This window comes from Phoenix dactylifera, chromosome 4, assembly GCF_051530095.1.
Source record: "Phoenix dactylifera cultivar Ajwa chromosome 4, Ajwa_hap1_PhDact_Kaust_v1.1, whole genome shotgun sequence".
In the NCBI taxonomy this organism is placed as follows: Eukaryota; Viridiplantae; Streptophyta; class Magnoliopsida; order Arecales; family Arecaceae; genus Phoenix; species Phoenix dactylifera.
In genome coordinates this window covers 49,328,795-49,341,288 of record NC_143193.1, presented here as the reverse complement: position 1 = coordinate 49,341,288, position 12,494 = coordinate 49,328,795, and the positions used below count along the sequence as shown (strand labels likewise).

At 40.8% G+C, this 12,494-nt stretch overlaps 1 protein-coding gene across 1 annotated transcript; it reads right to left on the bottom strand.

Annotated features, from left to right (window-relative positions):
- Positions 1 to 1,130: 1,130 nt before the first annotated feature.
- Positions 1,131 to 5,439, bottom strand: LOC103704801 (PHD finger protein At1g33420-like). The gene is made up of 5 exons (XM_026803737.4): positions 4,954 to 5,439; positions 4,358 to 4,484; positions 4,004 to 4,219; positions 2,302 to 2,889; positions 1,131 to 2,089 (listed from the first exon to the last, which is right to left on the bottom strand). The coding sequence occupies exons 1-5, from the start codon at positions 5,327 to 5,329 to the stop codon at positions 1,273 to 1,275; spliced, it is 2,124 nt and encodes a 707-aa protein (XP_026659538.4). The 5' UTR covers positions 5,330 to 5,439; the 3' UTR covers positions 1,131 to 1,272.
- Positions 5,440 to 12,494: the final 7,055 nt, after the last annotated feature.

Here is a 12,494-nt window from a genome sequence, read left to right as displayed (position 1 = left end):
TTACTGTTGCCTGATTTGATTGTGACTTACGTTTGCCAGGAATTTCTAGACAAATCCTAAGATGGATCAGCTGTTAATCTGTTTGTTCTGGCAAACCCACTTTGGAATGAAAAAAGAATCGAAATAGGAAGGAGAATGGAGGGAAGGGAATCAAAATCACGATTCCATTTCTGTTGGACTGCGTGGAAAAGGAATAAAAATTTTGGTTAATTTTTTTTAATAATTAATTTTGGTTAAACTGTTTATTTTATCTAGTTATATATTAGCATGCGATCATTTTTATATTATTTTTTGCAATATCCTTGTTACAGTTTTATACCTTAAAGGTTATCAATTACTTCATTGAAAGAAAAAAAAATCATTCATTTCCATTTTCATGTAAGTGATCGAGTGGAATTGTCATTCTTGAAATAAATAAAAAAATCAGGATTCCAAAAGAATAAGGATTTCGTTCTTTAGTGTAATACCAAATATTTGAATGAGGCTAAAAAAATTGGAATCTCCATCCATTCCAGTGCTCATTCAGTGAACCAAAAATAACATGAGAGTCTCAGAAACATGATTTTTTTTTTTTTTTTTGTGTGCGCGTGTTTTTGCCCTTCTGCAACTCGCTCTTGTAATACCTAATCTTTTCTTAAAAGAAAGTCAGCACCAATCTTGGGCCCACACAACGATAATGGCCCGAAATATCATTCTCAGCAATAGTAGGCAAGACGGCTGTGTCCATAGTATTATGGCCATACGAAAATTACTTCGATGCCAAATATTCTAATTCAAAAATATAGGGCCTAAATATCTCCCTTAGTTTTTTATAATCCAATACAAGATCATTTGTTCTAATTTAACTTGAACTCCGGCTAATCATGTGCTGAAACTGTAACCCGACTTCCACCCATCATAAGAACCAAACTAGTTAAAGTATATAACCTAAAAGATAAATTTGCACTTAATTCTTCAAAATGGAGGTATAGCTCGAGTTTTACCTCCTATAATGCAGCCAACTCATTACACTCGAAATGGAGCTCAAGTTCTGAAAATTCTAAAAGTACCAAGGCTCCTAATCTGAGTTAAATATAATATATTACATCTTTTTCTCCTCTTCCTTGACCTTGCCATTTGAAGTCTGAGTGAAACCGATACATTGTGCTGTATTTACCCATTGCAAGAAGAGAGTAAAAAAAATTTCTTATAGTAACTATTGCAATCAACAAATCTGGTATCCCTAATCTATGTATGCATATCAGTTCAATTCACATTGTCACCCCACTGAGGTCAAACTTCTATATTTACCCTCTGCGGTGACTGATGAAATTGCTGATTCTGGCACCTCCCAAAAGTGGTGCTGTCACTAGAAATGATGCTCTTGCTGGAGCTTCCACACAGCCTACAGACAAACTGTGCAGGTACCTCCTCATCCAAATCACTGATCCCAGAACATCTTGTGTGCTGCCACACCCCACACATATCACAAGCCAGCATTCTCTCGCCATCATCATCTTTGGCTCCACAGATGCAGTCCACTATCCATTCATCCATGCCCCTCTCCATCCGGAAGTGCTCGAGCCTGTCCTCATCTCCCGCCAGGCACCTCCCTCTAACTCGGACGATCTCGTTCGATCTAAGTATATGCTTAATTCGAGTGGCATCACCAACACCTCTGTGATCTACTAGAACCTGTTCAGCTTGGAAGTTTTTGAAGATCAGGTAAGTCTCTTGGAATGCTTTGGTGACTTCAGACTTCAGGTCTGCAACCGTAGCAGCTGTGGGAAGGACCAGGAGCTCCGGCGGGGGAGCGGTGTAATCCTTCGGCCGGTCGACCACCTCGACACGACAACAAATGCGAACTGCAAATGGATTTGAAGCCCCCAGATCATCCATCTTGTCGTAGTGTTTAATGAATTGCTTGCAGTCGAGGAGCTTCGATGCGGCATTCCGGGTGTGCTCCCATTTCAACTGAGGCTTGCAGGGCTGCATGGTCGTGGGGTTTAGAAGCGCATCATACAGGAACTTCATGTCATGGAGGAGGTGATAGGCTGATGGCCTGCAGAGGTACTGAGCAGGCAATGGCTTCGTCGAATTAGCTTCAAGCCTGTAAAGAGGCAAGCCAAGAACTAGCTTGAGAAACCAGTGCATATTAATGACCAAACAACGTACAAAAAAAAAAAAAAAAACCAAGGTACAGCATCAAAGCTACGAATTAAGGACCTTCAGATCACAGAGGGTCGCCATCTAGAACTCGATATTAGTGACAGGTTTTGCAACTTTATCTTAAAGAGTTTCAAACGATAAGAAGAGGCAAACCTGTACTCGATAACATTAGTCCCAGCATGGCATCTGACTGCAACAATGGTGCCATCATCAGTCAATTTACCACCCATTCTCTTGAGGCAGTAATCAAGCAGCTCGGGCGACCGTATAGCCCGGCATGTGGCTTCCCTGAGAGAACGCTGGGTGACCCACCGGAACCAACCAACGTCTCGTAAAAACTCGATGATGGCATCCTCAGCCAGCACGACATCCTCCGCTGTCCATGCCTCCTCCTCCTTCGTAAGTTCTGAATGTTTCTGTTCATGGGAATCCCGAAGCAACTGCACCAAGTATCTGAAGAGGTCGCTCACCGTCCTTAGCGGGCGGTCCGACAGGGCTCGATACAAGGAGATGGTGCTCTCCAGTTGGGTGCGAGGTGGTCGGTCATGGGGGAGGAAGAGAGATAATGGCGTGCTGGAGAGGGTGTCTACTGCCTTCTGGTAGGCATCAGCGGTGAGACCAAAGCTTCCAGCACCGAATTCGTATCCCCAGTCTCCATACCACGATCGGCCTGAGGTGACTGCATGGAGGAGCCGGTACTCCATGCCTTGCTTCTTCGAGACATCCATGAGCGTAACCTTTCTGTCATAACCACAAAACATCATCCTTAGTCAATAATGCTATATAATATTACCCTGAAAACACAAAGTCATGCATAAATGATTGCTAAAAGTCCTCTCATGGGTGCAAGTGGGTTGGGTAGATCTAGATTGGATTTGAAGCTGACTTGGTCTTGACTTGATCCATTCCTGAAGTCAAGATGCATGGGTTAGACATGGGTCCCCTTGTTGGGTCCCCATCGACTTCCTATTAAGACCTGATCCAATCGAACCCTAACAGGTCTACTTTGAACTACAAAAATTAGATCACAAAACTTTGGATGTTGACCTGACATGTTAAGGTCCGGGTGTAATCAGATCCAAAACCCAATCCAACTCATTTGCATCTTTAATTATTTTTGATATTGATAAATAAATTATTAGGATAAACTTTGGCGGAAGATTGCTTCGTTTCTTTATTTTTTTATTAATATATGTATAAATAATAATATTAATTTTTTTATTAACATATTTGTATTTTCTCATATTTATCTGCACACAGGTGGGTGACAGCATTTCGAACTGACGTGGCAGGTCACTAATGGAAGGAGATGCAGATTATATCTGGTGGGTCCCATGCACTACCAACTTTACTTCTAATTTAAATCAAAATTGATGAGCCCTAAAGGATCCGGATCCCAAAAACAGGTCCATCCATCTCAGCCTCATTGAAGGTTTGCCGTATTTCGAACGGAGACATTGATGGCAGTCATAATTGAGGAGTGATCATCCCTGCATAGGTAAAATAATTACTAATCATTACTGTGGAAGCCATAATTCAGGGGACTCCGTTTCATTTTGGCCATTAAGAGCATTACTTTTTTCTTGAGCCAAATGTTGTTACTACCTACTTACTGAATTGAATGTGTAATCTGATTTCAATTCTAGCTATAGTGATGATTGATGATGATCATGATGGTCAAAACACCACAAAATGATGTTATTACCTACTGAATTGAGTGTGCAATCCCATGAGACTCTAGTGCTCGACAAACGAAACAGGATGAAAGTATGCAAACATTCAACCGATTATCTTCGAATTGATAGAAAATTAACAAGATTTAAAAATATGAACTTGGAAATGGATAGCAATATACCTGACACGGAGGAATTTACATAGCCTGTCCCAGAAATCCATTAAATCACATCCTCTTAAAATCTTCGAGCCACCCTCGCGGCCATTAATCCTAAGAAGGTGGCCGTAACCATTAGCATGCACGACACCATGCAGCAAATGAGTAGGATCTTCGAACTGAAGACTCATCCAATCTTCTATATCACCAGATTTCATCTCGTAGTTGCATGAATTGCAGCTGCAAAACAACCCGCCATCATACAAGATTAAGTCAACATTGGGTTTTGGAATAGCATAATCTCAAATTGCTATTACTATTCCCATGTATTCTTATCATCCTTTAGCTTAGGATAAGTGCGAGGTTACTTGTTCCCACCTTAAGCCGGACGAGTGCAGCGGAGCCCGACAGCGCGGACATGTCTGCTGGTAACTGGATATCGGAATACCGCTATTCCGGATAATGAAGTGATATCGCTTTCCACAAACAGGATGACCGCTCCAACCTGTCAAGGTATCCCCACCAATAATTCTTACGTAATTAAAACAGATCAATTATTTTTTTCCAAAAATATCTTGATTAAAGGAACCACAAATCAACATCAAAACGATCAATTCTACGCTTTTCTTGAATCGAAAAAAAATAAAAATAAAAACTTATTCAGAAAACTTTATCTTTTAATTTTGGAGTGAAAAATTATTTAATCGTCAGCAATCAGGGACGGTGGGGTACAATCACCGCAGCATGGAGATTCGTGCACGATCCGTGATATGGACCCCGCCTCCTCTGACTTTTACGTCGGGTCAAAATCTTAAGACTTTTGAAATTAAAAGGTTGAATTAATTAGACGGGTATGGCGTGCTTATCAGATCGAATAATTTAATAGCCGGAAATTTTGATCAGATGCAATCACAGCCATCGATATATTAAAGCAATAAAGATCGGCGACGGACCAGCCGAGATCGGATTCTTACCGACGACGCGGCAATCGTCGCAATAGACATTCTTCGACCGGGCGACGTCCTCCTCGACCACGTCGACCTCGACGGCCGGCGGCCCGCCGCCATCCGACTCGCCGCCGAGGCGGAACGCCACCCTCCACGTCGCCAGCTGCGGCCGGGCGAGCACCGCATGCGGCGGGACTCTCCGGCCGCACCGTGCGACGAAGGCCCGCACGTTCTTCCGGAACGGCCCCTCGAGCCCGCTCGAGGGCTCGTCGCCGGTGGACGGGAACGTCAAGAAGTCGTGCATACCCGCCGTCACCCGCCTCTTGGTCCGCTTGACGGAGCGGCCGTCGGCGGCCGCGATCCGACCTGCTTTCCCTAGGGTTTGACCGATCAGCGTTCCCATAACTTTCAACGAAAACTAGGATTAGGGCTAGGGTTAGGCAAAGGGATTTTTGGGTTTGGGGTTGCCAACTTAGAGAGGGGAAACGGAGGAAAGCCGAACCTATATTCGTTTCCCACGATATTTTCGGGGGGTGAACCAATTCCTTGGCCAGTGCGAATAATTCGTTGCCTTTTTTGGGAACAGAGACGAGGTAATTTAGAACTCTGGCCACGTGTCGGATTCCTATTCGTTAAATAACATTAGATTACGAAAAAACCCTTGCTTACTTGGTTATTATGGTAATCCGGAACGTCTCCTAGTTCTACCAGGATTATTCCGGGAATAAGGATTAGTTAGTTGTGTGGATTTCGGGTCTTGTCCTTCCGGATCCGTTAATTCCGAGGAAGCCGCCGGGTTCTAGGCCGGGTTAGGGGGGGTATTCCGTGGTGGGGAAGGGAGTAGCATATCCAGGATCCAAGCGGATATGCTGTTCTTTCTGACCGCGAATCTGATATGAAGTCCTTTGGAAGTCTTGCCAGATTCAGATCGGAGTAATCCGGACTTATGGATAGATAGTGAAGATACGCAGGTGATCATACTGGATATGCATGCACGGGATATCCGGACAATTTTGGCCGCAGATAATGATGTTGCAAGCTTGGTATACGGAAACATGCCATCCTGTGTCAAACTGCCAATTGTTATCCATCTACGCACTCACGATTGACTGCTATTGATGAAATAGAGAAAAAAATGGATCTCTTGCATGCATGGTTTTGGAACAATTTAATTAGATCTCTTGCAACCAGCAACTGAGGCTTTGCTTATGCAAAAAAATAGTACCGGCCTACTAGGAGTTCTCAGAAAATGCATGTCTGCATAAAAAGAGAGAGTACTGACAGGATGATTGCAGTCTCATTTATAATGTTTGCAAGCTGCTTGTGAGCAAGTTTGTGATTAGCTCAGAACTCAGTTCTGTGTCAACCTGCTTGACCTTTACATTGTTTGTTCATTTGTGGCTTGATGAGCCCAGAAGTACAAATAAATCAATAAAAAAGTTATAATACATTTTTTAGCTGTTGTTTATTACAAAAAATAAGCTTCCTCTCTCTGCCTCTCCCTTCCTGCTTGCTCCCTTTGCACATACCCTGAAACAATGGATTGTTCTTTTATCACCCTACTTCCTGAAAAAGGATCTGCAATTTTATGAGACTATCATCCTATCAGTCTCATCCATGGAATTATCGAAATAATCTTCAAAGTGTTTGCCATGACAGCCTGTTTTCCTTCATGACTGATTTATGCTTGGATAGTTTACTTCTTCAAATGAAAGTATCGGTTGCTGCAAAACTAGAAACATAGTTGGCATCATTCTTAAGAAGGATTTAGAGAAGTTTTTGCCAAAGTTAGCTGGCACTTTCTATTTACAGATGACACCTTAATCTTCTGTATCTTTGAAGCATCTACTCAACAGCTCACCATCGGAAAATATTCTTTGGGTTCCTTAGTTCTGTATAAGTACTCAAGATCTTTTCGATGAATAACCGATGTGGGACTAAACACACGCATGCACTAATTCTTATATCCTCTTTTCGTTCAAGCTCCGACGTTTTCGTCATGCTAAGAGTTCAAATCCATTCAAATTTAATCATAAGTACCACGATAGTCGTGGTCAGCCTCTACTAACTCGTGCGATCTCTTCACCAAATAATCAATGTGGGACTAAACATATGCCTGCATGGGTTCTCAGACCAACATTTCTTAAAATTATTTACCATAGATAGGAAAGAGAGCACCCAATCAACCATCTTGGTTTGCAATATGTTGACTTCCACTTATTAACCATGTTGACCATAAACATGCTACATGGAAGGCACCTCGCTCTCTTAATTAGGTGGACAGCTTACTTTTGTCAACTCAGTTCTTTCTCCCCCACCATTATATTATATCTCAGCTTTCGAGTTATCATCTTGAGCTATTTCCTGCTTAGATGCATCCAAATATCCTTCTTCTGAAAAGGAGTGGGGAGGTCTGTATCGAAGTCAAGGGCCCCTATCTGGCGCGTCATTGTTGAGGTCGGAGTTCCTCCGACCTCAGACCTTAGCCTCTACCGAACTTGAACAAGAAAAGAAGACCGCGTCCCCACAGAAGGTATTGTCCGCTTTGAGGAAGTGCGTACGTATCGCGTGACGCGTGTCATGGGCAGCTTACTCCCCTCACGATTTTGCCCTTTAAAAGGCGCCTCATAAGGAAAGAGTAATCGAGCCCTCCATTTAAGGCACAGACCTTTTCGCTATTCAGTTGATGTGGGACTAAGTTCGAGATCCTTTATTCCCACAACAGGAAGTAATCTGATCTCTGGTGGCTTTTGTCTGATCAACTGGAAAAGATATTGGTCTCAGTATTAAAGATCTAAAATTAATGAACCTTGATTTGTTAGGCAAATGAAAATGGCGGGTATTACTACACTGACAGCTACCTTGGCAAACAATCATCTCGGGGAAATTATACTACACAAGGAGACTTGTATTCTCTTCCGCACAAAGCTTGAGATCCACCTCCTCCCTCTTCTGGAACGCAGACCTACTATGCTAGCTTTCTCTGCAGTCTCAAATCCATGCTGCAAATGGAGCAAACCTTGGATTCTGGTCTGGTCACAGTACCTTAAAGATCAATTTCCTAAATTATTTCTCTCATCTCCTTTCCATGATGTTTCACTCATGAAAGCAATCAAGTTGGTACATTGAGGCCTGCTTCACAAGCCAACTGCATCCTATGCACTCGAGACACACCGCCGATAATTTTATTGCTTAATTATTACCTGAGTGTTATAGATTCGAAATATGAAAATAATATGTCCATAGAGATATATAACTCTACTTATTAAACGGGAGCTTTGTTTACTGGACTGAATGCCCTTCCTTCCATTTATTGAAGCAAGTTTCGAAATTGGTGAATGATCACCTTCGTATTCTCTACTCACCAGCAGACATTGAAACAATTTGCTCCTTTCACCAAAAGAAAAGGAAAAAAAAAAAACAATTTGGTCTCCACCATTAGACATACGTGTTGGCTTTCACTATCCTCTGGTTCTTACAGAACTCATTCGAGGATATCTCCAACAGTGTTCACTCTCTTTTTGAATGGTAATTGGGAAGGCAACAGCCACCCGGCTTTTATTACCAATCAAAGTGAATGAGTTACACCAGTGAGGGAAGATATCACCCTGAGAACAAAGATGGAGCTGTGAAGAAATAAAGGATGAACCAAAAAAAGAAGAAAAAAGAAAAAAAAGTATTGAAAAAAAGGATTAACAAAAGGTGGCTGCTACGAACTGCAAAAGGCATTGAAAAAAATTAAAGGATCCCAAGGGGCTGTTTACAGATTGCAGAAGGTGTCTTTTACAAACTACAGAAGGCTTGATGGATCTCAGTAGAATCCACAAGGATTCATTTGGAGTGAATTCGAACAGGGGGCAAGGCATCAGCAACCCAACATCGACTAACATTGTTCACTCAATAGCAAGCATAAATAATTTAGCTACTTTTACCTCTCTATTTTCACTTTTTTAATTTCTCCTTCCTTTTATATTGATTAATCCAAAATAATTAATTAATCTGGATCCAAGTATACGTCTTCGTATCTCTTTTCTGAAATATAATGCAAACACCAGGGATGCATTACCACTCTCGAGTTCAACTGTAGATGGGCCTCTCATATCGTTCAACTCTACTATTTTATTCTCTCTCTCTCTCTCTCTCTCTCTCTCTCTCTCCATACATGGCTCATAAAGTAGTCTAAAGTTTTCCGAAAGTGGATATGTTTCAAAAGAGAACAGCGAAGTAGGAGATCGAGCTCCTTAACCCTCTAGAATTGCAGATGTACCGATGCAAAACTCATGAACTTTGGTGGATTTTCGGTGAGCTCCTTTACTTTTTTTTGTCAGCTATATAACACTATAGAAGATAAATGCACCGAAGAAAGTGAAACTGTTCATGCGGCTTACCTTGAAACAAAGATCCACACGGAGAGAAATTATTGCCAATACGCTGCATGCACTAGTGGATCCATGCGCGTAACCAATCATGACCGCTGATTATGATGGTGCACCAAGATGTATGCTCGTTGAATGGAGTCTATAGAAACCAGCAGCCATTATTGGCTGCATGCACGGCCATACCATGCATACGGCGTAGGTAATAATTTCTCCCATACCCAAGAGTATCTCTGAGCTGGAAAAAGACGTCTCATGAGTTCTGGTTTCCTCTCATGCAGAGCCCTCCAGTAAATTGTTAATCATCATCTCCTTCTCTGCCCATTCACAAAGGAGTATGGTCGGATATTAAAAAAGAAGAAGAAAAAAAAAGTCCAGGATGACTGTAAAGAAACTCGTCATCCTCTCCAGGCAATTTTTAATAGCTGTATGTCGGCTATTAAAAAAGATTTTTGGTGACTCAAAAAAGATTCATCGCCTTGTACTGGTTATGTTTTGGCAAATTTGATAGGAGAGGAACTCAATGATATTTTTATAAAAAAAAGGACGTCAATCAATTTGCTATGTGCGAGGGCTATGCTTCGACAAGAGAAAGACCTGACATGGGTGTTTATGGAGGAAGAAGAACTGAGGCTTCAACTAGAGATTGGTCTTTATTATTACAGCTATACAAATCCACTATTTACGGAATATATCTCATTACGGCTTGGTATATCTCAGCCACCACAAAAACATATATCGAATTCGTTTGAAGTGCTGCCAGTTCATCCCAGTATCCTTTAATGGTATTATAATAAGCCATAAGTGAGAGGTTACCTTGATTGAGAGTACAGATATCACGTTTAAGCTTGAAAACCCATTACAGAATATATCCCATTACGGCTCGGTATATCTCAGCCACCATGGATAAATCTACCATTACTATATATCCCATATCTCAACCACTATTTAAGGGATATATTACATCTATACAAATCTCACAACTCATCAAATCGTTGACCTCTCCTGATTCTCTCTCCATATAAATTTATCATTATTGTATATTCCATATCTCAGCCACCATTCAAAGGATCCTTATTCCCTAGAATTGTGTATATATATATTGTACGCTTTTGTTTATCAAAGATAGAGAAAACATTTCTCCTCAATTTTCTATCTATGTCATAGTTTCTCTAACATTTGTTCTTGCATCACTGTATTTTTTACTTCTTGCTTTCACTTATAAACTCCATATTCTTTATTCTGTTTTAATAAATCGAGGGAAGGTCCTTCTTTCCTCTTCTTACGTCAAAAAAAAATGAGTTATATATATATATATATATATATATATATATATATATATATATATATATATATTAGTTTTTTTTTTCTTTTGGGCCAAACTCTGATCTGACTCAACCTCGGATCCACCTCTACCACTATTTATTTTTTTGTAACCTCTTCCCATACTACAATAATTTTTTTTTCTTTCTAAAGCTCGAATTAATGTAAAATATTCAAGCTGGATGTCAACTTTCAAGCTGAAAGCTAATTTTAAATCAAGCTTGATTAGATCCAGACTAGATCAAGCCCGGCCTTGGCCTATGGTCCCATTGGACATAAATCAGAGAAAAATGGTTCTATAACACAGAATATCATCCACCCATGTAGCTCTCCTATATATATACTTGGGTCTATCTATCAGTGCTTGTAACTAATTGAGCATCATCTTATCTCACCAAAATTGCAACAACTAATGTGGCACAATCCAGCTAGCCTAGACTTAACCAAAAAATATTTTTATATGCAGTTAATGAATCTAATTGAGAAATGTCCCAACCATTGGACAACTCTCCACACATATGCAGTTAATTTTCAGCAGCTAGGACTTTGGTCCAATTTGGCGTCGCGGCATGGGTTCATATATATAGGGTGGTCCAGCAGAAACAAAAGAATGAATTAGTGAGGCTTCTTTCAGAAAATGTAGATTAGCGCAGTTTCGCATGATTCAGTGCAATTCGAATATATTTGAGCATATTTCTTTTTTTTTTTTTTCCTAACCTGGAGAACAAGGCTAGTTTAGTGCAGGTCTATGTTAAGTTTGTCGCAGACCGACGCCGATACTGAACTCATCTCATTCTTATCCAAATCCCAGACAACAGAGCATGTTTCATGGCATTTAGATGCCACTTCTGCTCTCTTTCTTTCTTCTTCTTTTTAACAAGAAACAATAAATATTTTACTTATGTTCAAGATTAGGTTTGATTTGTAATTTTTTTCATCAAAAAAATATTCAACATATTATTAAAGGAATGTTCCTCCATACTACTTCATCCACTACCTCTGCTAAAAATTCCAGGGCAATATCAATTGCTTCTAGTTACTAGGCTTTCTTTTCCTTGGCCTTTCCAATATATATATGTATATTTGTTGAGGGGCCTTTCCAATAATTAAACACACCTCAATGAACACTCTAAACAAAATAATTGGCTCCCAAGAGTAGCCACAATCTGATGGTGTCATCACAACATATCCACAAAACGCTATTCCCAGAGAGTTTCCCTTCACGGCTATTGGATGACTTTTTTTCATCTCTCATTTCCTCTGACAACGGAAGTTGCAATTATAACAAAGCTCGAGAGCGTGCATCTTTCTTTTGCCTCCAAGCTCTTAAAGCCACATCTCCCGGAAAGGATCAATTTTAAGTATGTTTCACTAACAACTCCAGCTTCTAGAGTGGGTAGCTTTCAAGAGAAAAGCCAGCTCCAGAGCTCATGGGGTCCATTGGCTTCATGATATCTTTGTTTGGCAAGCATAAGGATGTCAACTATAATGCCAAGCTCAACTCTATGCTCCTTGAATGAGAGGGCCTATATATGTTCCCACCAGGACATATATGGGACCTGTTTGGATGGAAAAGATACCTGACAAAGGCATAGGAGCTCTGCTGAGCTCTGCTCCAATCCACCATCTTGTTCTGTGTTGCAGGTTTCATTCACCTCCCCATAATGCATCAAATCACAAGACATGGACCGTTCCTAAGTGGACCTTTAATTTCTCCTTTTTAACCACCTCAGCACAAGTTCTACTCTACCACATCCATATCTCAATTTCCTTACAGAGAGGAATCCATCTCTTAATTTCTCACACAACAGTATGTGACGAGGACTTTGATGACAACAACAGTAAAGGTGGACAGGAAGACAGCAAAGC